General features: G+C 43.0%; 1 protein-coding gene across 18 annotated transcripts in view; it reads right to left on the reverse strand.

Annotated features, from left to right (window-relative positions):
* Nucleotides 1–442: 442 nt before the first annotated feature.
* The window catches only part of CACNA1B (calcium voltage-gated channel subunit alpha1 B), a 249,141-nt gene continuing 221,925 nt past the window's right edge, over nt 443–27,658 (reverse strand). For 11 of the 18 annotated variants that reach the window (XM_031951860.1, XM_031951858.1, XM_031951855.1 and 8 more), the window contains 10 exons: nt 19,233–19,341; nt 16,669–16,776; nt 13,112–13,209; nt 10,287–10,396; nt 9,471–9,606; nt 7,570–7,680; nt 5,925–5,960; nt 4,501–4,708; nt 3,079–3,320; nt 443–1,269 (listed from right to left, as the gene is read on the reverse strand). In XM_031951860.1, the coding sequence (XP_031807720.1) occupies nt 721–1,269; nt 3,079–3,320; nt 4,501–4,708; nt 5,925–5,960; nt 7,570–7,680; nt 9,471–9,606; nt 10,287–10,396; nt 13,112–13,209; nt 16,669–16,776; nt 19,233–19,341 (1,707 nt within the window). In that variant the 3' untranslated portion in view covers nt 443–720. The remainder of the gene's footprint in view (nt 1,270–3,078; nt 3,321–4,500; nt 4,709–5,924; nt 5,961–7,569; nt 7,681–9,470; nt 9,607–10,286; nt 10,397–13,111; nt 13,210–16,668; nt 16,777–19,232; nt 19,342–27,658) is intronic. The other 7 variants (XM_031951863.1, XM_031951861.1, XM_031951867.1 and 4 more) reach the window with 1 other exon arrangement.

Genomic DNA, 27,658 nt, shown 5'->3' on the forward strand with positions numbered 1-27,658 from the left:
CCTTGGAAAAGAGAATCTCTCTTAAACTATTATGTCTAAATGAATCTCCCTTCAGCCTTAGTTTTCAAGAACTTTTAGGTAGATTCTACCCCCTCATCACATACAATTAAACAAGGTAAGATATAGGTCTATTCTGAACAAGAATTAGACCTACTTAAAAAAAAAGCCCAGATCACAAATACTATACTTCACAAATCAGGGTCATTTTATGTGGGATGAACGTCCACTATTGCCTTCTTGGTCACTGATGTAAATTTCAAATGTATGATATGAGACTCAGCAAGGCAGCGGACAAGGGAGGGATGGAAAAAAACACATCCCTTTAAAAAAAAAAAAGAAAAGATTTTATTGATCTGTCCAGTGCAGAGAGAGAGAGAGAGAAAGACACAGACAGACAGACAGATAGAAAGTCAAACAAGATAAAAAGAGACTGACACAGAGATAAAGGCAGAGAGAGAAAAACAAAGAGGCACAGAGACAGAGACACATAGAGAGTGGAAAGTGGGAGAGAGGGAGACATAAAAAAGCAGCAGATTTCCCCCAAAGAGCAGTCTTGGGGGCAAGCTCCTTCTGTGTCATCATGCTAATTGCCTCTGCAGTCCCGAGCACACTCGGGGTTTGGGGGAGGGAAGGACCCAGCTTTCAGATGATAAAACTCATCAACTGTAACACACACAGACCTGCCAAGTTGGGTGTATGCTGTGTGTTTTTGCTGGGATGCTAGCACCAGTCATCTTCGTCGGTTTGGTGATAATAACTCTGCCGGGCCCTGCCACCGCCAGTCCCGGGGCCGGAGCTGAGCCCCAGACTGCAGTGGTAACCATTGGGCACACGACGGAGATGGTGGGACTGGGATGTTAGAGAGGACACGTAGGAAGTCCTCGATGAGCGGCCCGAGTTGGTGGCGACGGCTTCCTCAAAAGTGAGTGTGTCCTCGGGCAGGGCCCGGTACGAGGAATCGCTGTGGTCACGGTGCCCCAGGTATGGGTCCGAGCCAATCCGAGACACTGGGGTTGGCGGCTGGCTCAGAGAATCCCTCTGGAGCAGGGTGTTGTGCTCAGAAAGGCCTCGACTGAGCCGTCCCGGGGAGAAGGTGGGCAGGCTGGTCTGGAAACCGGTGAAGTGGACGGGCGAGGAGTTCGCAGTCTTGTATGTGATGCTGGGACGGGGGGTCAGAGGTGTCTGGGGGAGCTGCCTCCGCCCACCACGGCCCGGTGTACTAGCACCAGATGTTGACAGCAAGGGGCTCCCATTAACTGAACCACTACCCTACATGAAAATTGAACAGAGCAAATCAAAAATAAAAACACACACCAGACAGACACAGAGCCACACAGTACACATGGAAGGTTTGGCGGGGTGGACGGGGGTGAAGTGGAGGGGGGAACAAGTTACAGGAGCAAAAGACAAGCCCAGGAGCACCAAGGCCCAGGGAATGAAGGAGGGGATGATGGCAACACATAAAACCAAAGTATAGACGACCACAGTTAAGGGAAGGGAAAGTAAAAAAGCGATTTAAAAAGAGATGTAAGGTGTTGAAGAGTTAAAGCCAGAGAGTGACCAATTAAAACAGGAATATTTGTCCCACTTGGGAGATGCTGTAGAACAGAGACTGACTGACTGACTGACAAATATAACACCAGAATAAACAGTAGACTGGATATGGGGTGGAGGGTGTCAAAAACAACTTGCAACTCTTACTATAATCAGCATGAGCAGCTATATCTGGGAATTGTAGGGAAAGGTGTATCCAAGGTCTGCTATTCTAGGGGAAATCTACTATAGAAACACCCGTCCTTACTGGTCCGAAAGCTGAACTGGTTGCTTCTTCTAATGTGTCATTTTTATAAATGTCAAAAAGTTTAAAACATTTTTTTTCTTAGGTTTTGATTTTGCTGTCCCTTGATAATTTACAAAGTTGTGGCAACTGCTTGATTTGTTTTTTCTGGGAAGGTAGAGCTTTCCTTGAAACTAAACACTCTCCTGAGGGGGAAAAAAAGGAGGAAATTTGGAACTTTTTGATTGTCCCAGGCTGTCTGGGATAAAGAGAAGTGGATAGGAGTTGGCTATTGTGGATGCTCTGTAAACCCTGTGAATAATGTGCTTTGCTACTAGTCCACAGAAAGGCCATTCTCACAGATGGCATGACAGCTGGACTGAGAGAGCTGAGGGCACATTCTCCATAGAAAGAATCAGAACAAAGGGTTGAGGTAAGAACCAAAGTCAGATACCTCACAGAAAAGGTAAAATCCAGAACTAAGATGGCTATGGTCAGATCCCTCACAAATGGGATGAGAGCCAGGACTGGGGACATGGCTGAATTCCCCCACATAAAGGGTAAAAGAAAGAGCTCAGGGAAAGGGCTGAGTTCAATCACCTCCCAGTGGGTGCCAGTATTGAGGAAGAATACATACTATAAGCTATCTAATAGTGGTAGCTAGCTATTCAGCTTTGGGCTCAAACCTCATCGTGTCCTGACACTTTGTTCAGACAAGGTGTTGGCAGGACAGGACAGAAGTAGACAGAACAGACAGGTTGCGATAACTGGGATGGAGGAAGAGGGGGAAAGATGGGATTGGGCACTGACTGGGCTCTGAGGGGTCTCTTATCTGAAGGGAATAGGGTCCTGCCCATCCCCTTAAGGCCCCAGATTGTGCTTTGGGTATTTCTTCACTACTTTCAAGACAATAACTCTCCCTGGTTGGGACATCTATAAGACTTCACAAATTGACATCTTCCTGAAGCTTCTAGTACCACAACAGTAACCATAATCCCTCAAAGGGGACTATGGTTCACTTAGATGTCCCTAAGAGCTCACCTATGCACGTGGGGACCCAAGAGTCTTATGTCTCCTGAGATCCCTCAAAATGAGGGCAGGGGATCTCCTCTCCTCCCATTAGTTAATTCCCCAAGTTCATTTTGCCCTGTCTTGTTCAGGCTGATGATAACATTTGCCATTGAGGTTGTTTGCTCTGCGCATGGAAGGGGCAGCACTTTACCAAGTATGAGCCCCGGGCACAGTTTAAAATTCCTCCCCATTGTTATCCTACCCCTCTCCCAACATCTCCTGTCTCTCACCTGTCTGTGGGGACCTGGCTCCTGCCCAGGAGGTGATGTAGGACGACTTCCATTGGAGGATTTGGGCTGTGATGGGTCCCGGCTCCCAAATCGGTCACAAGAATAGAAACGCTGCTTCTCTGAAGAGGAGGAAGAGAGCTGCTTCCGCTCCTGGGATCGCCCTCTTTCTTGCTTCCTCTCATGCTTACATGGGGCTGGACCTTCCCCTGATGGAGCTGCCATCCCCACACTATGGTTTGGTGCTGAATATAAGATTGAGACACTCAGTCAGGGACAGAGCAACTGAGGATGGACATTTCACGCACCTACTCTATTCTCACCCCACTAATCCCCATAATCCCCCAATCATCCACCTTGCCCATCTTCCCCATTTCATTCACCCTATCTATAAGTTAGCCTCTCTGGTCCTCAGTCTCTTTATCTGTAAAATGAGACTGCAGAGTAGACTAGATGGCCACTAAGGCCCCTTCTAGCTCTAAGTCTATGATTAACAGCCATAGATTTACCCACTGCTGAGAGCTACTCAGCATCTCTATTATAATCCTTACATATTCTACATTATCCACCACTCCAACTTCTATTATATTACCACCCACTCATCTCCTACCCCAAATTCAGCTTTCATCTATCTTTCTCATCTGAATACCCTTTTCTCACCTTCATACCAATTCTCACATTTACCCATATTTCCCATCTGAATCCTCTCTCCACCCAAGGAAATCCTGTCTCCTAGCCATTGAGTATGGCTTCCCTATACATGGGAGTATCCCTAAAACATGTCATCCCCCATTCCTAAAAACTAACATTATTTTCTCCCTTTCTTGGGCTAACTGATCCAGGAAAGGTGTCAAGTAGCACCTCAGCCCTTTGAATTGATGGTGGGAGGTCAGTTAGCAAGGTGGGAACATTCTGCCTGCTCAGGCCAGGCCCACAGGGGCTTCTGTGCCTGGCACACAGATGCTATCCAAATTATATTCTTCTAGCATGTGAACTCTTCTAGTAAGAAGTATCAGACAGACACTTTGATGCCCTTCTAGGCCATATCTAGTTTGACCTCTTGTTATAGATATTAACAGTTATTTCTCAGTTCTGGTAGGTCTTTATATGTCACAAGAGTCAGGTCAGATTCTCTCCCCTCTATCCTGAGTTCAAGAGGAGTTGTATAAAGTGAAGTGTCTTGCCCATGATCTCACAAGTAATAAGTAGATCTGGAATTCAAATCCAAGTCTTCTAACCACAAATCCAGTGTTCTTTTCACTATACTAGGCCACTTCATATCTGTATTCAATAATTTTTGGACTCACTCTTTATAAAGTACTGCACAGATACAATGTTTTTACCCATATTATAGGAACTTAATAAATATTTGTTGAATAATAGAAAATTATTAATTTTTTTAAAAGAGGAGTAGTATAGACTCACCCCCATCTCCATCTGCTGACTGACTAGTGCATTTGTCCAAAGACTTCTGCTTCTTATCCCTGCGCCGGTGACAGCGATGATGGTGATGATGCTGAGGCTGGCCTGAGGATACGCGTTCCAGACCATATTCATAAAGGTGTGAGCCATGTGGGCGCTGTGGGGCCAAGGTGGAGATGGAACGCTTCATGGGGCTTGTGTCTGGAATGGGCTGTTGGGGGGATAAGAGGAAGATATTAAATTGTAAGCCAAACCCATTGATTATTATGAGAACAGATATAGGTAGGGAGAAAGAAAAGGGGCAGAGGAGCATGAAGGGACAAACGAGCCAGAAGGGCTAAGGGGAAAAATATGGGCTAGGAACAGAGGAAGAAAGGCTATGGGGTTGCTGAAAGGAACCAGGCTCATGTGAGCCTTTTCCCCAGGGTACATTCACATGCCCCTCAGCACCTAGAGCTGTCAGTTATCCCAAAGCCCAAAAGGTTCCTTTATATCCTAGCAATGCTGAGTTCAAATATATTTTCTTTAGCTGCCATTATTAAGGGATCAACATCCAAATTAAAATTTGCCCAACTACATCGTGTCTCCAGATAGAATTCCATGTTTTAAAATGTCTGGGGACCAAAAAGTAATGTAATTTTGGAAGGTTTGGGGTGGCTTGAGTTCCTCCCTACTCTGCTGACCCATCCTGATCTGGGTAACTGAGTAAGCAGGAGCACGATTTTCTACAAGGCCCTTGAGCTGGTGTAAGTCTTTCTGAGGGGCAGGCTTTCCCCTTTCCCCTTAGATTCAGAGTTGTTCTTCCTTCTCCAGGGGTAGGACTTAGCTGGTCCAATTCAGCTGAAGCCTCTGTGGCTTTGGGGGAGAGAAAATAGAGCCATAGTTTTTTCTCAAGGGACTTTCTCGTCTCTGCTGGCCATTATTGCCCTTACTCTCCTTGTTCATATGCTGCATGGAAGGCCCTGACCCTCTAAGGGAAGATAAGTCAGGAACAGCCTTCCATATTCAACTCTCCCTACCTAGGAAAGAAAGAGGCTAGTTGCAGAGAGCAGAGCAGTGCATGAAAAGCTTAGCTATGGATAGTCAGGACATCATCTGGTCCTCTTTGCAGGCTTCTTAGGGCCACCTATGGCTAAGGGACAGGAGGTTTTTTCCAAAGGTAAATGGCATCCATGAGAAAATATCACGTGGAAACTGCAGGGCTCCTCTGCAGCCCTGGGCAGCATGGGAAAGCCTATGCTAGAGATTTCACCCACAGAGACCAATCAAAGATATCATTCCTCTTTGACTTGAGGACTATGAGACTGAGAGATATCCTAAGCCAATAACACCCATAAGAAGTGTGCCAAGCGTGAAGAGGAAAGAGCTCAAGAGCAACAGGTCTTCAGATATGCAGGAAAGGAGGCAATATAGTTTTAGCTACATACTGCTAGGTAACTCCCAGGCGATCGCGCTTGGCTCCTCTGCACACACGGCGGACAAGATGAGGGACAGAACAGCCAGTGGTAAACATCAGGGCAGATGTGCGGCAGATGTACGGTAGACAGACAACGGAATGGATGGGGGGGGGGACCAAGAAATGAGGAGGAAAAGGGAGTTAAGTGGAAGAGAAATAGAAGAGAAGCAACAGGGAGGAGGAAAGACATGAAAAACAATGGAAATGAGATCAGAAAATAGAAGTATGAGAGAGAAAGAAAGAGACAGAGATAGAAAAATAGATAGATAGATAGATAGATAGAGAGAGAGAGAGAGAGAGAGAGAGAGAAAGAATGCAGAAAGACATAAGTAGCCATCAGATGCCAAGGAAAGAAGAAAGATTTATTAAGGAAAACTCCAAACAAAATGTCAAGGACCAGAAATGACACAGGAAGGATGGGGTGGGAAGTACAAAGAGGAAAAATACACAGAGGGCACTGGTTATTCAAGGGAGGCTACAGATTAGTTATCTTACACTTCCCCATGATTTCCAGAACTTAGGCTTTCAGCAGAATGTTTCTAGCTAGAGCTCTGAGGAAGAAATGTTCATTGGCTTTTGAAGTAACCTCAGTGGGAGGGTATGGAAGAGAGTTACTATTTTGTGGACCAAACTATCATTTCAATCTGGTCTGCCCAGAACCCATGGAGAAGACATTCTCCCAGCCCCATATCATACTGGGAGGCTCTTGAGGTGGTTAGTTTCCCACTTTCTATTATTGGCTCTTACAGATTCCCCGGTGATCACAGACACAGACACAAGTTTTTGGTATCCTGCACCCTTAGTATGAGAGAGGTTCCAATTTAAGTACTAATAACCATAGATTCGGCCTTTTCTGTTAGCTAGCTTCACCAAGGAGAAGACCTCAAGATATTTCCCAATTATTTTTAGGTTCTCTATTAGTTCTGAAGCTTAATAGGAAACCCACCTAAGGCCTCCAGCTACTGTGACTCACTATGGCTACAAAATAACCATCTCAGAGCTTAAAATAAGGGCAAGCTTTGACTCAGTCTTTTGACTTTTACAGAAAGCCAAGGTGTCTATGCCATGCCCCACCATTGTGGGGAGAGCTGCTAGTTAGATATTCCTTAAAAAAAAGAAAGGATAGGTTCATATGTATGTATATATATATATATATATATATAAATGTAAGATATTAAATGTAGGGTAGTACATTATTGGGAAGGAGAAAATATTATGAACAAAAGTGGTTTAAAATAACAATTGCTTTGGGAGACATATCTGGTTTCTGAGGATAGTTTCTGGGTTCTAGAAACCAAAAGGCTGAAAATTATCCCTTATGCCATTCTTAATGCTTCCTGATCTCAAGAATTAGCATGAGCCCTAAGAAGAGATTCTAGGATGGAGGAAAAACACAGGGTTCTGGAATTTGAAGAGCAGACATTCTGGGATTAACCTTAATAGTAAACTGACTCAGGGTTCAAGCCTGTTCTGAAATGTCTACCAGTGCAGGAGAGTACAAGACAGCTTCTTAAAGACATTTTGAACAAAGAAACCTGAAGGAAAAGAAGAATTATCTTCTCTAACCTAAGTGAGTCTGAGTCCACCCCTATACTCACTCACACACATGGACTCACCTGCATCTCTGCAGCCAGGCGGGGCATGGAGGCCGCTCGGCCCTGACTTTCCAGCCCTGGCTGGGGTTCTCCACTGGTGGCATCCTGAGCCATTTCTTGCATCTCCACAGCCTGAGAGAATCATAGTAATAGGTCAGTGGCCAGAAGCCCAAACTTATATTTTTTTCCCTCTGAGTTCAGGGAAATAACCCTTTGAGGTAGAGTAGAAGAAGCTGAAGGGTATTCTGAATTTGTCCAAAATCACTCCCTTCACCCAGAAATACCCCAAGCTTCCCCTGATGAGCAAAGAAATGATGCAGGACACAGACAAGGGGAAAGAAGATTCACCCTCCCAGATAAGAGGTTTGGGTAGTCTGCCCCTGAGGTGTCAAGAAGTGAGCTTTTGGGATCTGTTCTTAAAGAAGCAGAAAGTTGAGAGCCAAAGTGCAGGGAGTTCTCATGGCTGTAATGATACATGGAAATATAATCATGTACACAGTCATGTTTGGTATACAAGCCTCCACATTCCTCCTCCATATTTAATCAATCTAGTCCCATATTAGCAACTGCCTGCTAGAATCTCCACTTGGATGCCTTATTAGAAATAAATCCAAAATAGAATTCAATATCTTTTCTAAGCCTGTCCCTTCCCTAAATTTTCCTATTGAGGCCATTCACACAAATTTGGGATCTCACAACCATCCTTGATTCTCCTTTTTCCATACAGACTCTACCCAATCAACTGCCTCCATAATATCTCTCATATCCATTCTCTGTCTCTCAACATGTCCACTTTCCTAGTTTAGGTTCCCATCATCTCTTGCCTAGATAATACTAGCTTTTTAATTCTTTTTCCTACTATCAATATATATATAATATATCCATCTTCCATATTTAGCTGCCAGATACATATTCCTGAAACACAAATCCTAATATACATCACTCTACTGCTCAAGAAATTCTTAGTGGTTCTCTATTGTCTTTAGGATAAGATATAAACTTTTCAACTTGGAATTTAAAGCCCACCACAATGTGACTGACAGACTTATTTAAAATTATGTCCCTCATTCATTCTACATTTCAGCCAAACTAGACTATGAGCTTTATCCCTGAACTAAATATTTCCTCTCTCACCTCCACATCTTTGCATAGGCTACCCTTTAGGCCTGGAATTCATTCCTCAACATCACTCTTAAACTCTTTAATTTCCTTTAAAACTCATTTTCCTGACATTATTTCTCACCCCTCTCCACCCAATCAGTTAGTTTTATTTCCTTAAATTATCTCCCACTTACTTCTCTGTGTACATGTCTTATTTCACCCAATAAAAGTAATCTCTCTCTCTCTCTCTCTCTCTCTCTCTCTCTCTCTCTCTCTCTCTCTCTCTCTTGCTCAAGCAGTTGGGGTTAAGTGACTTGGCTAGAGTCACACAGCCAGGACATGTTAAGTGTCTGAGATCAAATTTGAACTCAGGTCCTCCTGATTTCAGGGCTGATGCTCTATCCACACTGCACCACCTAGCTGCCCCTAGAAGGTAAATTCTCAAGGGACTGGGACCGTTTCTCTTCTATTCTCGAATTTCTAGCACCTAGCTGAGTGTCTTATACACAGGAGACTCCTAGAAAATATTTGTTGAATTGAATCAAATACAAAAACATGAAAAATTGGAACAAAAGGTTTGTCAATTGTCAATGCTGTAAAATTACCCATGCATATAACTTGTAAATAAAAAGCTATTTAAAAAAATACACAAACATGCCCTACAATCAAGGAGGGCATGCACTCTATACACTGGCAGTCACGTCTCTTTACAATTGTTGTCCGTAGGCCTTCAAAGCAGAAGGAGCTCCATTTACTACTCTGGCTAAGAGAAGCTATCTACTGGGTCCGCTTCCCACCTCTTCCTTTCCCGCAACCCTCACTTGTTTGCTAGGTTGTCCCACAGGAATTTCTGCAGAATGACCACGTTCCAGGGGCATCCTGGTCTCATAGCAGATATCCTGGGTGCGCTGGGTGCCCCATGAGACAGACTCCTTGATACCACTCCCTGGGTGTGGTCTGTTGAAAGAAAAAAAAAAGGAGAAAGCATCTGAGACAAGAGGTCAGAAAAAGACTAGGCAAGAAGAAATTACAAACTCTGGCAATAAATTTGGGGGTTATATGGTTATCTTTTCAATATCTTTTCAAACCCTAAACTTGCAATGCTCTTTTCCATACCAGAATATGTCCCTGAGTGGGGAGTGACCTACTATGAGTGATGACATCATTGGAATTCTGTTATGGTGTCAAATTGTATTTGAAAATGTCTTCTCACAATGCAGCTTTATATCGGGGATTTGGGGTAGAACTGACTACATGAATAACTTTAAGTTCCATCATTTTATCTTTTTGAAGCAGACTCAGGCCCTTTCTCAAATCTTTTCTATTTTCTGTCTTTTTAGTATTCAGAATTCTGAATTCTGAATTCAGAAACAAGTTTTTTTCCAAAAAAAAAATTCATTCTACAAGTTCAAGGGTCTGCTCTTTCTAATCATGGAATGACCTTTTCCTTAACATCTCTTCCCTCCTAGGAACTCCAAAAGGTTCTTCTATATATTTTGTTGACATTCTCCCTGGTTCAGCATCAAGGACAGGTCTGTGTTCTCAGAGTCTAACACTGAGGAAGAGCTGGGCCAGTGTCTTGTTACTATTGTCTGACACAGTAGCTCTATAGCCTTCAGACAAAGCTCAGTACTCACAAGGCTCCACCATTGCTTAGGGAGGTTGAACTTTTCTGTTTCAAGAACACTCTAGCACCTCGGAGCACAGCTGGTTGGCCTTGGGTATGGAACAGAGACACAGGACCTGTCTGCAACAGAAAGAAAGATATGTAAGGGTATTGACAGAGGCCTTTAAGGGGAAAAAAAGAAGAGATTATTTGAATTCTAAGATCAATTGACCAAGAGTGAAAAGTTCTACACCCAGACTTGACTGGTTAGTAGCTAGAGAAAATGAGGTCCTAAGAAAACTGATGACTCATTATAAGAAGATCCTGAGGGAGGGGTACATAGAAATGTACTATATAGCAATTTATTTTGCATATCATCTATATAGTTCTCATTCAGTGTACAAATACAAAGAAATTCCATGCCATCTTTTGAGCTCTGAACAAGTTTCAAGAGACAGGCAGATGTTCCCTGGCCAGTCTAAAAATGTCATGCAATGTAAAATTCCAAAGGAAAAAAGTGGGATTAGGTAGTAGTTCCTAGTGCCTGTACCATGTGTAGTGTCCTGCATGGAACAATTATGGATCCCCTGGATATTTCATCCTATGATAACCCTGATCACATGGAATAGGGACAAAAGCTCTACCAAGGAAAATAACAGATATAGAACCAGAAACTTGAAGTGAACGAAGAAGTCATCTAGTTTAATGCATTTCTAAGTAAGAATCCTGTCTACAGTATCCAGGCAAGTGATTATCCAACCTTTCCTGGAAGACTCTTCTATGGTAGATAATTCATTACCTACTCAGGCAGCACTCTTAATTTTCAATAGTGCTAATTATTAGGAAGTTTTTGCTTATATTGAACTCTCTAACTTTTACCCAATTCTTCTGATTTTGACTTCTAGAGACAAGACCAAATCTGATCCTTCTTCCAAATGACAGTTATTCAAATACTTGAAACTACCTATCATGTCTAATCCTAAGACTTCTCTTCCCCAGGCTAACCAAACTTCTGCCTATCAACTGGATATCTAATAAGGAAGGTCTACCCAAGCTTTTAGTCTCTCTAGGAGTTAAAGACAGAGAGGTCTCTGCATAGGATAGTTGATGGGCCAAAAAATGGTGACCAACAGTCTACAGTATGTAAATTCACACATTTTATCATTAAAATGTGAAGTAAGTCAAAATAGATTGGCTTATCCTTGCCACCATTCCTACCCCACCTTTAAAAACATGCTATTCAATAAGCCACTAGCCAACCAGAAATAAATGAGAAAAGAATTGAACTTGATTTATAGGTTTAGGAACATCTCTAAATTTTACAATTTTTGAGACACCAAAAAGACAACCATATTCTCTTCTGCTGATTGGTCCCTCATTTCAACAGATTTCTGGGTCCCATGAACTTTGTCTAAACTCAGGGAGAATTTCCTGTATACCTAGTCTTCCAAATGATCAGTCTGAGCAGTGCTTTCTGGGAGAGTTGTGGGAGAAACAGATCTCGTGCCCCTATATGCCATGACACTCCAGCTTAGTGGTCTCTAGTGTCTATATAGGGAATAGATAGTATATGTCTGTGCATCCTGAAGATGTACTATTACTATCTCTGAACTTAGCTTGGATGCTCTTGGGGGATGCTCTTATACCTTCAATATCCCTTTCCCTTTTTTGACTTCCTCTTTGGAGCTATACATGTCTCACATCTACTCTAAACTAGCTCATCACCATCATGCTGCTGCACCACCATATCGCCCTCCCAGTGATACAGTCTGAAGCTGGTTATCTTTTAATTCTTCCTATCTTCCATCCCTCACACTAAGTTGTCAAGTTTTGTTGACTTATTCTTATAAATGCCCTACATTTATCCCCTTTTCTTCATTTCTATGGCTACCCCCTTAATACAACAAGCCCATATCATCTAATGTCTACATTGTGGTTATAGTCTCTCAGTGTTCTCTTTTTTTCCCAATTGTTTTTCGTTTTTGATTTATCCCAAATAACTTTGCAGATTAACAAAAAAATTTTAAGGGTCCAGGTAGGAAAGAATACATGGTAGGAAAAGATTAATGACAATTGTTCATAAGAACCATCATATAGAGAAATTGCAAATTGTCATAGGTAAGTTATACAAGCTTGTCAGATGAAAACAAATGATATATAAATTCACAGATTATTTGAAAACTACATGGTAGCCCTTCTATTTTATTTATTGTTCCCTATTTCAAACCCTATGAATATCATCTTCTTGACAGCAAGTATTGTTTTGTTTTTGCCTTTAAACCTCAAACCCAGCTTTGCACATAATAGTGTTTGATGAATTAAGCTGGTTGTGGTCATCAAGAAAATCTGGTTATTACTAGCATTATCAGTTTCCCAAGGGGAATGTGCAGTACTTGGCACCAAGAGGACTAGACAATAAAAGACAAGAAATGAGCTCTAAACCAATTTTAATGACTTCCTTGATCTTACCAATAACTATATAGTAGGGATAGGGAAAGTTGATAGATTCCCATGTGGAACACAGTATATAATGGACAGATCTTAGTGCAGTCTTTAAGACCAGGTTCAGATGACTTCCTTCAGGAGCCTAGGAAAGTCTCCATTCTGTACTATATGATTTATAGCTTTGTTCCACATCACTCATTCTCCTGGGATTTAGGTAGGAGGTAATCAGTGCCTCCTAATCTAGTGTCTCATACAATTAAACCACTCAGATAAACAAGATGCATACTTGTGAAAGGTTGCTGACCAGCCATTTGTAATTCTCCTTTTCTTTTTTAACTCTCTCCCTTCTGATTTCCAGCATGTTACCCAAGGACCCCAGATTCTTTATTCTTGGTATCTAGGATTGCCTACCGGAGGCTGGTGACCTTGATCTCGGGTGTTTTTGTTCTGCTTGTAGAAGTCAAAAATCATCAGAGCTGCGTAGACTTTTCCTACAGTCATCTCATCAGCTGGAGGCGGAGATGGAGGAGAGGTGAAATGGTAATGTAGAAAGGAAGGAAGACAAATATAGTGAGACAAATATGGGGAAAGAAAGAACAGGGAACACATGGAAAGTGTGGATTCAGAGAGAAAGGACAGAGAAGAAAAAAGGAAAAGTAAGAGAGAAACAAGGTTCACATCAACTTTCTTCCACTCCCCCACCCTCAATTCCCACAGACATGAGATCCAGAATGAATCCATCCCCAAAGAGGCCCAACTTGTCACTTTTCAATGATCTGCACCAGGAGAATATGGGACAAGGGTCTCTCAAGACCTCTTTTCACTTCTTCATTTGTGGCAAAGGTACAACCATTCCTTTCAGTATTTGGATTCCAAACTTTGTCATCATCTCTAATTCTTCTCTCTCTTTCCTCACTTTATAGTAAATTATTAAATTCTTTAGACTCTTCTTTTTGATTAGCTCTCAAATGTATTCCATTCATTAATTCCTTCCTTCACTCCCAACATTGATTTTACCTTAATAAAACCTTAATCTTGGTCCAAGCATTCATCACTTCAAGCTTGGATTACTTCAAATTGGCCTCTCTGCTTCTAGTTCTTGGTCAAACATATTATGCACCAAAAGGACCTTTCTTCAACATGGCATCTCTGAATTATCCCTCTCCTGTATCAAAACTAAATTTCTCTTCCAAAGCTTTCTATCACCTGGCCTCCATCTTCCCTATGTAACTTTATCTCCTATTCTATGATACTAATATTCTATTCCCCACTGTCTACATGCCCATCAGAGTTATCACTATCTTGATGTTCTTAATAAATCTGTGCTCCTATCTGGAATGCTTTTTCCTGGGAAAATTCTCACTTTCCTTCAAGATCCCGTTTAGGTTTTGTTCCTAGCAGTTCAAAATGTTCCAATTCACAATGAACTCTCTCTTCATGATTTTTTGTACCATTTAAAAGTTATTCATTCAGTACTTATTAATGCAGGGGGGGAGGGGGAACCTTCTAAGTACTCATCAAACATCTGCTATGGAAAGAATAAAAAATTATTCTGAAGTTTGGGACATGGGAGACACAATAGTGTTACCACAGACAGAAATAGCAAACTCAGGAGGAGGAATAAGTTTAGAGAGAAAGAAAAACCTACATTTGAATTAAGTTGAGGTATTGTTGGGGCATTAAAGGCACAAAGGCCATATGCTTGACTAATTGTGCTATGGCATATACTCAGACACCATTTCTTGGGATGTCTTATCCAGTTTTCTGATTCTTTAGGCCCTCAATTCATAGAATAATAGCAGACTTGGGTGCGGCTTCTGAGGTCACTGAGCCCAATCCACACAAGGCCAGGAATCTTCCTTACAATAGTCCTAACAAATGGCCATCTAATATTCAGTGATGAGTACTCCCTCTCTCCTGGGGAGTCCATTCAACTTTTGGACATCTCTAATTGTTTTTTTCTTAAAAGTAGATAAAAGTCTTCCTTCTTGCAATTTCTATCCATAGTCCTTTGGGGTTGAGCAGGTTAAGTCAAATCCTTTGTCCACATCACAGAACTTCAAAAACGTAAAGATAATGATCACATTGCTGCCTCCTACTCCCCAGTACCTTAACTCATTCCTTCTCTAAGTTAAACTTTCCAAGTTATTTCAGCTGATTTTATTTTCAAGATGGCTCTGGTGTAGCACATAAGAAAGTCTTCAAGCCAGGAAGACTTGCATTTAAGTCCTATCTCTAATACATGCTGGGAGTATGACTTTGGTCAGGTCATTTAAACTCTCAGCTTTCTAGGCAATTTTCTAAATATTTAAGTTGCAGCACAGATGTTTACAATGGTGAAGGAAATTCCCTATAATACTGAAATCACAGGTCTAATACCTATCCCTTCTTTTATGCCATGACCTTTCCATATGAGGAAGTTAGCACTGGGCAGCAAGTCCAATCTGGACCTTCATCACTTCAAATCTGGACTATACCAATAGACCTTTAATTGCCCTAGCCTCTGTTCTCTCCTCTACATACTATTTGCATTACCTTTCTAAAGTCTATTTTTATCCTATCACTCTCCTGCTTAAAAGATTCTTTTGAAATATTGTCATTCATTATAACCAATCCAAGATCCTTAATATCCAAAACCCTATATCTTGATCTTCTTCCTATCTCACCTCCATTTCTCGCTAGATTCTCTATTATTACCATGGAGATCTTCTCTCTTTGAATTCAATTTTCTCCTTTGTTGTTATTTAGTCATTTCAATCATGTCTGACTATTTGTGACCCCATTTAAGATTTTTTTTTGGCTAAGGCAAGTGGGGTTAACTAACTTTCCCAAGGTCACACAGCTAGGAAGTGTTAAGTGTCTAAGGCCTGATTTGAACTCAGATCCTCCTGATTCAGGGCCAGTGCTTTATCCACTGTGCCATCTAGCTGCCCAGGGATTTTTTTGACAAAAATACTGGAGTAATTCCTTCTCCAGCTCATTTTACAGATGAGAAGACTGAAGCCAAGAGGGTTAAATGACTTGTTCTAGGTGACAAGATGACTTCTTGACTTTCAACCCTGTCAGCTCTATTCACTGTGCCACCTAGCTGCCTATCTTTTCGATTCATCTTCCAAACTTACCTCTTCCAGAAAGCCATCTACAACTTAATATCTCCCCTTAAGTCTTTAGCACTCAGTGTGAATGATATTAATTTATACTTACTAATATGCTCCTCTGACAATGACATTCTCTGCTTGTCAGAACATGCGTATTCTTCCTCCCAGATTTGTAACTTCTTGAAGGCAGAGAATATTTCTTTCATAGAACTACAGAAGTTTAAAACCTTAAAGGTCATCTGGTCTAATTTCTCCTCCAGTGTGAGAATCCTTTTTTTACTATATTACCAAGACACTAAGGCACAATCATCTTACTTCTGCTAGAAATGACAGGAAGCTCACTACCCTTCAAGATGGTTCTTTTCATCACCGGATAGCTCTGGTTGTTAAAAAGTTCTCATGACACTAACACTTTCTCTCAAGGTTCCTGTCATTTTTATATCACAAATCAAGATTTTCTTATGTTCTGAATACCTTTCTACATTAATCCCGAAGTAGTAGTTTTCATTATTTTGTCTACCTTTTGAGAGGTGAGATTTACCTCCTCACAGTGCCTGGTCCATGACTATATGTACAGTATTTTCAAGGGAACAAGGCTATCGAGGATGAAAAGAAGATTTGCATTCTGAACTTACTAACTATAGCAATGAGTCAGTAGGTGAGAATATGCCCTTTCTGACCTTTGCCATTGCCCCAGATCTAACTTCCCTCAGAGCCCCCCATCTACTATTTCTTAACATGTCTGTACCTACTTCTTCCATTCCTCTTTACCTCATCCCCCTCCATCCTTTTAGCCTCTCTTGGCAAGGATTCCCGAGAGGAGGGACAAAATTGTTGGAGTGGAGATTGTTCCTCTATTTTCTTACTTACGTTTATGTGGAGGCACCAGTAAGTCCAGTGTCTTCTGGGGCAGATTAGCCCAAACAGATGCAATCTCTTTCCTCAGTTCTGCATCACACTGATGCTGTTTCATCCCCGCTATGGATCCAAAGAAAGGTGAGGGAGAGGCAGAGAGAGAGTTCTTAAATTCACTCAACAAGTGTTTACTGAATAGCTACTGAAAAGCAGGCACTCTGCTATGTACATTAAAAATCTGTGCATTTTATTAAAGTATATTTTTCCCTTATTTTTCTTGTTTGTGTGTGTGTGTTTTCTTTCAAAATATGGCTAATATGGAAAAGTTTTTCATGATTTCACATGTATAATCGATATCATATAGCTTGCCTTTTCAAGGGATGGGAAGGAGGGAGATAATTTGGAACTCAAAATTTTAAAAATAAATGTAAAGTCTTTTTTATGTAAGTGGGAAATACTTAATGAAAAAAGAATTAAAGAACCCCTGCATTCAAGGAGCTCACAATCTAATATGGGATAAATTGATAACTAATTCTGACAAATGCCATTTGTGAGGCATGAAGAGCTAGGAAATAGTGACCAATTACTTCCACTTGAGGTAATCAAAGAGAGTTTTGAAAAGGTACTAGGTGACTTAGATCTTTAAGGATGCCATAAATATGTGTTACCTTGTGACGGATTATGTTTTAACAGGAAGATGCAGGGAAAAAAGGTATTTCATATGAAAGAAGAAACATGAGTAATGGATGACATAGGAGGCAAGAAAGCAGAAGGCTGTATGAGAAATGTCATTGCAGTGCAAGTTGACTGGATTTGAGAGTTCCATGATGGGAAGTAATATGAGATAAGGCTGGAAAGTTAAATTGGAGACAAACTGTGAAGTGCCTTGGCAACCAAACTAATAAGTTTGGGCTTTTTCCTGCAGGTGCCAGGGAACCATGTAGTTTCTAGGCAGGGGAGTGATGCCATCAAAGCCACTTATCAGGGAGATTAGTCAGTCTGTGAAGCATGGTTAAAAGGGAGGGAGAATTTGAATGTGGGAAGCTTGGTTTAGGAAGCCATTGCAGTGATGGTAATGAGGCTCTAAAATGGAGAATTTGGATTCAAAACACAGAAAAAGAATTCTAGCCTCCTAGTTCTCCACCTGCCAGGAAAACAGAGGGATCCCTGGAGCCTAACAAAAAGGCTAATAGTTTTTAGAAAGGCAGGACTGAAATCTGTCTCTTCCCTCATTTAGGCAATGAGACAAGAGGCTGTGCCTTTCCAGCCATGCTCATTCATTACCTGTCTCTCCCAGGGAACAGTCTCCCTCTTGGGGAGAACATCCTACCCTTTTATGAGACAAGAGAAACTGTAGGCATCTTTAGATATTCTCATCAAAAGCCTAGTGACTTCCCTTGGTCAGAACAAGGTAAAGAGGGAAGAGCCACCTGCCACTTAGGAGATGGATATATTGAGAAAAGGCAAAGAAAGCAAAGGGGATTCCAGAGGCATTTCAAATGGTGCAGCCTCAACTCAGGCCTTCTCCAGGTTTCTTGGGCACTAACATGATCAAATGTTAAGCTGAAGGTTAACCCAAGTTCTTAATCTGGGCTTTGTAGATTCTGAGAGAAAATCTCTTTTATCCTCCCTGATATTCTCCCTGCCGAGTGCTCCCAAGGAGGTGTTAAGGGTTTCATTGCTTCAAGAAAAAAGGACTGCAGTGTCCCAGATCATTTCATCTCCCTCTCTTCCATTCCTTCAGGACACAGTGATATTCTCTGAACTTCAATAGTCTTGCCTTCAGTATGTCAGAACTAAGCATTTTATGATTCCCTGTATCATTCTCTAATTGCTTCTTGGGAGTCTTGTGTCCCCCGACAAGATTTGTTCCTGTGCAGAAAGTTGGCTTTCCTTATTTCCTTAACCACAGTGAAAAGCACAGATCCGGAAGCACAATAAATATGGAAATGTCAATAGGTTCAGTTCTGACCTAACCTACTTTGACAACTAATGGAAGAATGGTGTGGCCATTCTCTTTTTGGAAGGGTTGGGTCTACAGTATCCCTGCAAATGTCTTTATCAAGTCATTCAGGAAAAATGCTCTTGTTGAGACAGAGAATGGGGAGTCTTCCCGTTCCCTCTACCTTAAATTTTTACCCATCCTCTAAAGACCAATGCAAGTGCTCTTTTGTCCAGAACCTCTTCCCTGATCCCGACCTGCCAGAGACAGCTTCTCCCCAGCTCAAATCTCATACTGTGTTCTGTCCTGTACTTCCCTAGCACAATTCAGAATCCTGTGTATTATGATTATTCCTAAGGCCATAGTTCCTTTAGCTCACAAGAACTGTACTGGAGAGAACTCAGAATTAGCTGAACTTTGCGCTTCTCACAGGGTTAAACATAATGCTTGGCTAACGACGTTCTCCCTGGAGAACAAAGTGACCGTTAATTTTTGTCAGCGACTCCAGGTTTGGAGTGCACGACTCAGTGCTCTCCTCAGGCCCTGCTTGTTGCCAGAATGGGGGTAGATATGTGTAGCTCCTGCCCAGCCCCTGACTTCAGTCCCGCTCAGGCTGTCAGCCCTCTTGGCCCCTCACCTGGTGCAAGCTTGATGTCCAGAGCCGTCCGGATGAGGGCCATCAAGGTGGAAGTGAAGTGCACAGTCATGTCCTCATTGGAGATGGGCATGTTCATTCGCACCAGGCGCTGGGGAGAGACCCAACGGTGGGTCAGGAGAGGAGCTGGGCCTGCCAGCCACCCTCCTGTCTGACCCGCCCCCTCCCGACTGCTGGCTTGAAGGCTTAGGAAAGGTTAAGCTTTGGTGCGCTTGTGGCCTGCTCTCCTCTCCCGGGAGGGTAGGACATGGGCTGAGCTCATAGAAAGGGGGAGGTTTGCCAGCATTCATAATCCCCCTCAAAGCCAGCCTCAGAAACCCAAGGATCAAACCAAGTCTGGCCTCCTTTGACTTTTTCTCACCCAAGGATGAGAGGCTCCCTATTGGAAATGTCCTTCCCCCAGGAACAGACCAGATCTCTGCTGCCTCAGTTGCACCTTCCATCCCCCAAGTTCAATGCTGGTCAGCCTTCTGTCCTTTGGCAGAAGTCTGCCTTGGGCATCAAGTACCCATGCCCTGGTCTCCCTCCACTGCAGACTAGTTCTGCTGCTAGTTCTGAACGGCCACTTTGCAAAGAGCCTGAGGCCCCAGGCTGGGCAGGATGTCCCTGCCCTTTATGGGGGCTGGCAGTGGCAGGGGAGCTAGACACATCTCTCTTCCTGAAGTCTCTTGTGTCCTAAGCTTGGGCTAGCCAGGCTTGCCTCATCCCTACAGTCTTCCTGTGTGTCTCTCTCCTTGATTATACAACTAGTTATTCAATATCTTGGCTCATTTCTCCACAAGCAGAAGAAAAAAGGTTTCCAGGCAGTTCACACAGGAAGACAAAAGGTCTTAACTCTCAGTTTGTCCCAGGGTCCTCTATAACAACAGGACCATGTGGTTCTCCAAGCTACCTACATTCCCTGGCTCCCGGCAGGTCTATCAAATGTGGAGATTCCACAGCTGGATCTCAAGGTCCCTTATCTCCCCTTCCAGAGCTTCTGGGAGTTGTTGCTCAAGAGAATCTTCCCCAAATATCTGCTTTTGCTCCCTGCACCTTTAATGCCCAAAGTTCCCAAACTGCCTGTTAGCCCTCCCAGTTGTGACTCCTTCCTTGGGTCCTCAGGCTTCAGAAAGGTCTGTCCTGGATAGAAAAGATACAGACTACCATTTGTAGAGAGATCAAGGGAAGTGATCCAGGCATGGGAGCTCGCTGATTTCCCAATCCCTTCAGGAAGTCGCAGAATCTCGGCTGAAAGGGATGTCAGAGATCACAGAATCCAATAGGAATCAGAAGCAGGAATCCTTTCTCTAATTCCCAACAAGTTTCTGCTTAAGAGCTGTGATCACCTTAGGAGTCAGCCCATGCCACTTATAGAGATCTCTAATAGTTTGGAAGTTTCCCTTTGTATCAAAAACTGCTTTTTTGCAACTTTCATCAGCTGTTTTTAATTCTGCCCTATTAGGGCCAACCAAGCAGAATTCGCTTGTCCCTCTTATAAGAGCTTCCAAACAATTAGAGCCTTTCAAATACTGAAAAGTGAATATGGTGACCCTCTACAAATGCATTGTTCTACAGAATAATACAACTGATCTTTGGAAGATATGGTTTCCAGTCCCTCCGCCATCTTAGTGATCCGCTCCAGCTTGTCACTGTCTTTTCCAAAAGAGAAAACCTCTTTTGTGTTGGAAGGACTGGCTTCCCTCCTAGTTGCTGGAACCTGTCAGGTTTTGAAATGGCCTGTTTGGGAGTCAAGAGTGATACAGTGAAAAGAATAAGCTCTGGATCTGAATCAGAAGCCCTGATGCTGACAATTTATTATCCTGGGGCAGTTCTCTTTTCAAAATTTCTTCATCTGAGAAATGAGTCTGACTTAATGGCCCTTCAGATCACTCCCAGATCTTTATCTATGGTTATCTGATGTCTCTGGCTATGAACAAGCAAGTGGAGAGTTTGAAGAGTGGCAGGGAGCAGGGAGGAAGGCAGCCAATCCTGACGTGGGCGTCCCAATTCCAGAGGGCAGCCGGGAGTCTCAGAGAGTTTCCATTGCTTATATATCAAAAGGGAAAAACTGGGAAGGTTTTCCCTGAATCCCAGGGCAGATAACTGATGCAGAACTGCAGATTTAAAACCCGGGAGGGATATTCAAACTAATTACATCCCTTCATTTTACAGATGAAGAAATGAGTCCAAAGATTTTAACTTAAGGGACAAGTAAGTTAGTTGAAGAGCTGGGACTAGAACCTGGGCCTCCTAACTTCAACTTCACCTCTATGTGGAAGAAGAAAGAAAGAAGGGTTAGAGAGATCCCTTTTAATAGCAGTTCTTGGGAAGATATTCATTGTTCTTTCCAGGTTCCAGAAGAAGGTGCTAAAGCTCAGGCATCTGAGTTTCCACAATGTACTCCTAAAGGAGCTTTGGTCAGGTAGCCTGCTCATTGCCTAGGTTTGTGGGGTACCTTATTTGTGTGTTGGGGAGGGGTGGGGTGCAGAAGTACATTTGCTTAATTCCAATAGAGCCCCCAGTGATTCCTTCTCCCCCATTCTAGCTCGATCTAGTATTTCAAGTTTTGAACTTTAGGCTAAAATCTAAGTCATAGATAAAGAAAAAAGGCAAAGCCTTAATCTAAGTTAGGGACATTTGGGACTTCTGGGAGAATAGGACCTGCTCCTCTTCACCCTAAATCCAGGACAAGCTCTGGCCATGCTGGGATCCCAGACCATTATTGGAATATGAGAAACTCACAAAATGAAAGGAGACCTATGTCTTGAGGTCTATCCCTCTGTTAGGCAGGAGCCAGCTAGCTGCTAATCTAAAGGAGGAATGAGAACTGACCCTTGGGATCCTTGGGTCAATGGTAATCATCAAAGAAACTTTTACTAACCAAGGATTTGATACCTTTCCCAAAGACACGGCCTAGTGGAGGCCGCTAACACAGTGAACTGAGCCTTGAGTTGCCTCTCCTAGGTTACCGTGAGAAGCCCATCCACAGCCCAGAGAGGAACGCTAATCCCCAAACCAATGGGCATGTTTGGAACCTGGGGAAACTGCCAGGCTTTAGCTTGGTGAGAGGAGGGCAGGCTCCCCAACCATGAGGGGTTGGACCCTGAGCCTTTCTGCAAATACAAGCTCATTTTAAAGTCTTCCTCCCCATCACCAGGGAGTGAGATGGCTAGCTGCAAAGGAGTCTTAGTGGCCTGAGAAATCTTTCCCACGCTGTCCCACTATCCCACTATCTCAGCTCGGTGGCTGGGCCAGCAGTTGCACGGCAAGTGGTCGGGTCCCTTAGGAACCTTGTCCTCTGATATAGCTAATCTGGATAATCCCCTTGGCTGATCCCTGGAAACGACCTGGAAGGAAGTACAGAGTCAGGCCAGAGTGATGAGTCCTGGACTCCCTTTCCAGGTTCCTTCATGGCAGAATGCCTTAAAGGGACTTACCATTTTGGAAAGCAGAACTTCGAACCAGCAGTTTACCATTCAGAGTGGGAGAGCTGAGCAGAAGAAAGGACTGAGACATGTAGAAAGGGAACCACTTTAACCCAGTTTCTGTTCCATTCTCTCTGCCATTTTTGCTACTGCCCTAACCCATAGTCCCCACCTTAGTCTATCCCATTTAGTGCTCAAAGGAAGGATCCTTTCCAGCGGAGACATGCTTGGGGAAGGCCACAGAAATGTCTGGCCCCACAATAACTCATTGTATTCATGATCTGGGGTCAGTCTGAGAAAAGGCAGGCAGCAGCTACAGTTATAGGATATTGCCCTGACTCAAGTGTTTTACCCCGCGGGGTGAGGGAGCAGATGCCAGAGTTGGCTGCCCCCTCCCCACAAGGGCTAGGAAAGTAATCTGTGTCCCAAATAGTCGGACCCAATATGAAATGCTGGCAAAGTTCCAATTTAGTGTATTCAATAGGGGGTCCCCAGGCAACAGGCCCCGGCCTCTCAGCGCACAAAAGGTTAGAACACAGACAGTTAATATTCAGTGCAATCCAATGGTTAACTTACTGCAGGAGGTTGGAGGAGTCCCACTTCAGTGAGAGAGAGAAGGTTAGGGATGGAAAGAGACAGAAGATGCATGGGCGTGAAGAATAAGCAGATGAGTCCTAACTTCCATCAGGAGAGCTCCATCCTGGGGTGGGCCAGGAGCTGACAGGGGGCCTGGCATTCCCACTGGAATATGGCTTTAAGAGTTGCATGGGATATTTTCCTCTGGCATCTATTCTGCTTTGTGGACATTTCCTGGAGCCTTTACAGAAGCCTCTAAGGGAGCCAACAGCAGCTGCCTACTGAAAAAGCCTGGCAAACATAACCTGGCTGTGCCAGCTGGAGGGCTCGGGGTTGGCTGAAGCCTTATGGCCGGCTCTCAATTTCCACAAACTCTCTAGATGAATTTCCTCTGCCATTCTCTTTCCCATATCCACATCTACCTTCTTACCAATGAAGAGGGGCTGTAGAGGCCCCCAGCTCCCCCTCTTGATCCCTAGCCCTTGTCTCCAGGTCAAGAAGCCATGTTGCCAGTCAGGAAGAACAATCACTGGGCTAGGACTGGCGGGCACCCCAAGCTAGGAGAAATAAAGGCTCTCTTCTCCCTTGTGAGGCTGGCCTTTAGGTTCTGCACCTGCACCTGCCCTGAAGCCTGTACCCATGAAACTCTCAGGTGAGATACAGGCTGAGGAGGATTCTTTGTCATTGTAGGTACCATCAGTGCAGGTGAAGTGGATTCCCAAGCTTACCTGGGTGTCTTTTCCCCTCTCCCCCTCCTCTGCCCTCATCTGCACAGACAGAGGGAGCTCTCTGCTAATCAGAAAGGGAAAGGAGTCTGGCAGTCATTCTTCAGCTATGATGGCTGTTGTTGGAAGGAAAAAGCAGAAGAATCAGAGTGTGGGATGTCAGAATATGGCTGGGGTCTTCTCTTTTGACAGGGTTGGAATCAGCCATTTAGGGCTCCATTACTACCTAGAAACAGTCACCCAATAAAATCTTGAGGGGTTTATTCTTTTGTGTGAAGGTGACAATTTTATATATAACTTCACTAGCTCTTGAAAGTCAAAACTCATCCTCTGGGACCCTGGGACTAAAGCCCATAAACCATCCATTACTGTTTATATTACATTATATCCATTATATCCCATCAACTGTTGCTTACTATATGCCCCACTCCCTTTGGCCTTCCTCAAACCATACCGAAGAGACTTTCTCCCACCTCAGTATCTGGCTACAGACTGTATGTGCCTGAGATGAGGAAAGAAAAAAAGGGGGCTGTTTTTGGGTCCTCGTTTTTCTATCCTACCCTCTCATTGCCTCAGATAAGTATTTCCCTGAATTCTATCATCTTGCAGACTTCCTTATTTCTTAGTTCTTGGTACACAATAAATGCTTAATAAATGCTCTGTCTGCTTGTCCATTTTAGTCATATTACTCTAGGCTCAGACCTATAGGGAGGTAGCCCTGTATTCTACTTCTAGATCATCCAGAAATGTACTTTAGTCAGAAATCAGTCTCACACAGTAACTCTCTCTTTCTTCTCTTCTTGATTACCTTTCCAGAGGAATAAATTAGGGGTGATTGATAAGACTATTGAATGTATGAGAATTAGAGTTCAATATATTACTCCAACCCACTAAGCCAAAGCCCCAAAGCCTGGGTTTTGAATCATTTTTCTCATCTTATCTCTCAGAATAGCTAGTTTCCTTTAAGAATTCATTTAAATATCACCTTTTTTTGGGAAACCTTGCCTGATTCCTTCATTTGCTAGTGCCCTGCCCCAAGCCATACATCTCTCTCTCTCCCTCTCTCTTATATCTCTACATTTCTGTATGTATACGTGAGCTCTTATTAGACTGCAAGCTACCTGGGAGCAAGAACTTTCATGTGTCTTTAGATCCCTCCACCAAGCACAGTAGCTAGCACATGATAAGCATTTAATAAATGTTTGATTGATGGTGGCTAGTAGAATGGGAACTTGAAGACAAAGGGTGGTCATTAAAGTGGTCTGGAGAAAAGTCCTTGGTTGAGGCTTACACTTCTCATAGTGGTCAGAGCTGGAAGAGGGTTTAGAATTCAATTAGTTTAACCCCCTCTTCTGTAGAGGGGAAAACTGGGGCTCAGAGACAAGAAATTCACTCAAGATCATGTACCTACTGCAGAACAGATTTGGTACCAGAACATCATGCAACTGTTCTTTGTTCTGCCTCCTCTTCTTCAGAACTCAATGAAGTGAACCTTCAGGAGATCCCTGAGTCTAAGTACTGGCCACTGATTTTTTATTTGAGATTCTCTCAAGGCTGGGGAATGAAGGTTCGGCCTGATGTCCTTGCTGACAGTGAATAGCTTAACTTCCTAGATTGCTAAAAGCCAATGTCTTCTCAGGGAACTTATTTTCTGTCACCTACAACACTGGTTTCCATGCAGCAAGCAAGGGTGGATTCTTTCCCCTTGGAATCAGGGCCTTGGTGGGCCTATATCTCTGGGACAGGTGGGTAGCAGATCACTGGGAGAAAACCAATACATTCAGGGTTCCTATGGCACCTTCACTTTGGTCATTTTGGAAAGGCTAGCAGGGGAAAAGCACAAGAGAATTTGCTGGTGTCCTGCTATTTTGGGGTGAGGAAGTATCTGCAGCAGCCACAGATCAGTTAACAAGGACATAATAAGGTGCAAAAGGAGCCTTTACAGAAGTTCTGGCATACCCTTCTCCAAAGTCTAGCTGATAGAATTATCATAAAAGTTCAAGACTATATCTCTCCATGTCTCTCTCTCTCTCTCTCTCTCTCTCTCTCTCTCTCTCTCTCTCTCTCTCTCTCTCTCTCTCTCTCTCTCTCTCTCTTTTTATACAAAATACAATTATGAGGTTTGGTTTGGGCTTTTTGTTTTTGTTTTTGTTTTTTTTAAAGAAGAGGCATTCAAAACTGGAGGAATTAGAAAAGGCTCAAATAGGTGGTGTCTGAGCTGATCTTTTAAGGAAACTTGGGGTTGTAGATGGAATATGTGAGGAAGAAATACATTCCAGGTGTGGGAGAGACAACCTGGTGCAAAAGTATTGAGAAGATAGATTGTCAAGTACGAGGCATAGAGAGAAGCGCTGTTTGGCTCCACTGATAAGTGCACAAGTAATTATTAGCATTTACATAGCTCTTAAGGTTTGCAAAGCACTTCACAAATATTATCTCATTTTATAAAACCCTGGGCAGGTGCTATTATTATCTCCATTTTACAGATGAAGTAGTAGAAGCAGGAGAAGTTAAATGATTTGCCCAGAGTCACACAGCTAGTAATTATCTCAGACCAGTTGTGAACCCCAGTCTTCTTGATTCCAGATCCAGAACTCTATCCACTGCATAACCTAGAAACATATAGGAAACTAATATATAATAAGGCTATAAGGGCATGCTTTTTATGGTGCAAGGTAATGGGCTGAAAACACCAAATAAAAGGATGAAATCCAATGAGACTCCCTAACAACATCTTCCAATACAGACAGTCCTGAACTGGGAGTTAGAAGATCAATTCTTGGTCTTGGCTCTGCTACCAATTCATTGTGTGACCTTGGGCCAAATTATTGCACTCTGAGCCTCAGTTTCCTCCTTCATAAAATCTGGGAGTTAGAGTGAATGAGTTCTAAGGTCTCTTTCAGCTCCAACCTCCTATGATTAGGATTATAACCAGTTTCTGTTCTGATTGTTAAGCTTTTCCTGACTAATCCACAATGTTTCCCAAATTCTTAAGCTAAGCATATCATGGAAGCTTTAACAGGAATGTTAAAAACCTAACTAGCAAAGAATAAAGGGCATTATCACTTGAAAAACACACTAATCACTGAAATAACTAGATTATCTATTAAAAATGTTTCCCCCAAAAGAATATTAGTCAGATAAAATGTATTTCTATCAACACTGTTTCTGTCAGAAATTCTAGTTAATTCATCTGCTATGATAAGCTACATATTCCAGGGTCAGACAATTTTTCTCAATAGCAATGCTGGAAAATCAAGAATTTTGTGACTCTCTCCATCCCACCCTTTCGGGAAATAACCAGTAAGATCCTCCTTACCAGAGTGACTGGAGAAAAGCTTCCCATCTTTCATCGTCTCCTCAGAAACAGGCTCAGTTCCTATACCTAAGGAAGGCTAAACCTGGCCCCTGAAAAAATAGCTTTGCCACCAGCTCCTCCCTCTCTTGGTTGGGCTCCGGACCCAGATTTCAGGGACAATGATGAGCCTCCACAGGAAGGTAAGGGCTGCTCCCAGCTAGTACTTGTCTGCGAGGCTGTGGTATTGGTGATCTGCTAAAAGTCCTTCCCTTCTCTTTCCCATTTTCCCTGCCTTTCTATGGCTGGTCTCCTCACATGGATGGAGCTCTCCTGCTTCTGAATGAGGTTAAAGACACTCACATGCAGGCATTACAATCCAAGCACCAAGATGCATGCACGCCA

Source organism: Sarcophilus harrisii, chromosome 2 (genome assembly GCF_902635505.1).
Source record: "Sarcophilus harrisii chromosome 2, mSarHar1.11, whole genome shotgun sequence".
Lineage (NCBI taxonomy): Eukaryota > Metazoa > Chordata > Mammalia > Dasyuromorphia > Dasyuridae > Sarcophilus > Sarcophilus harrisii.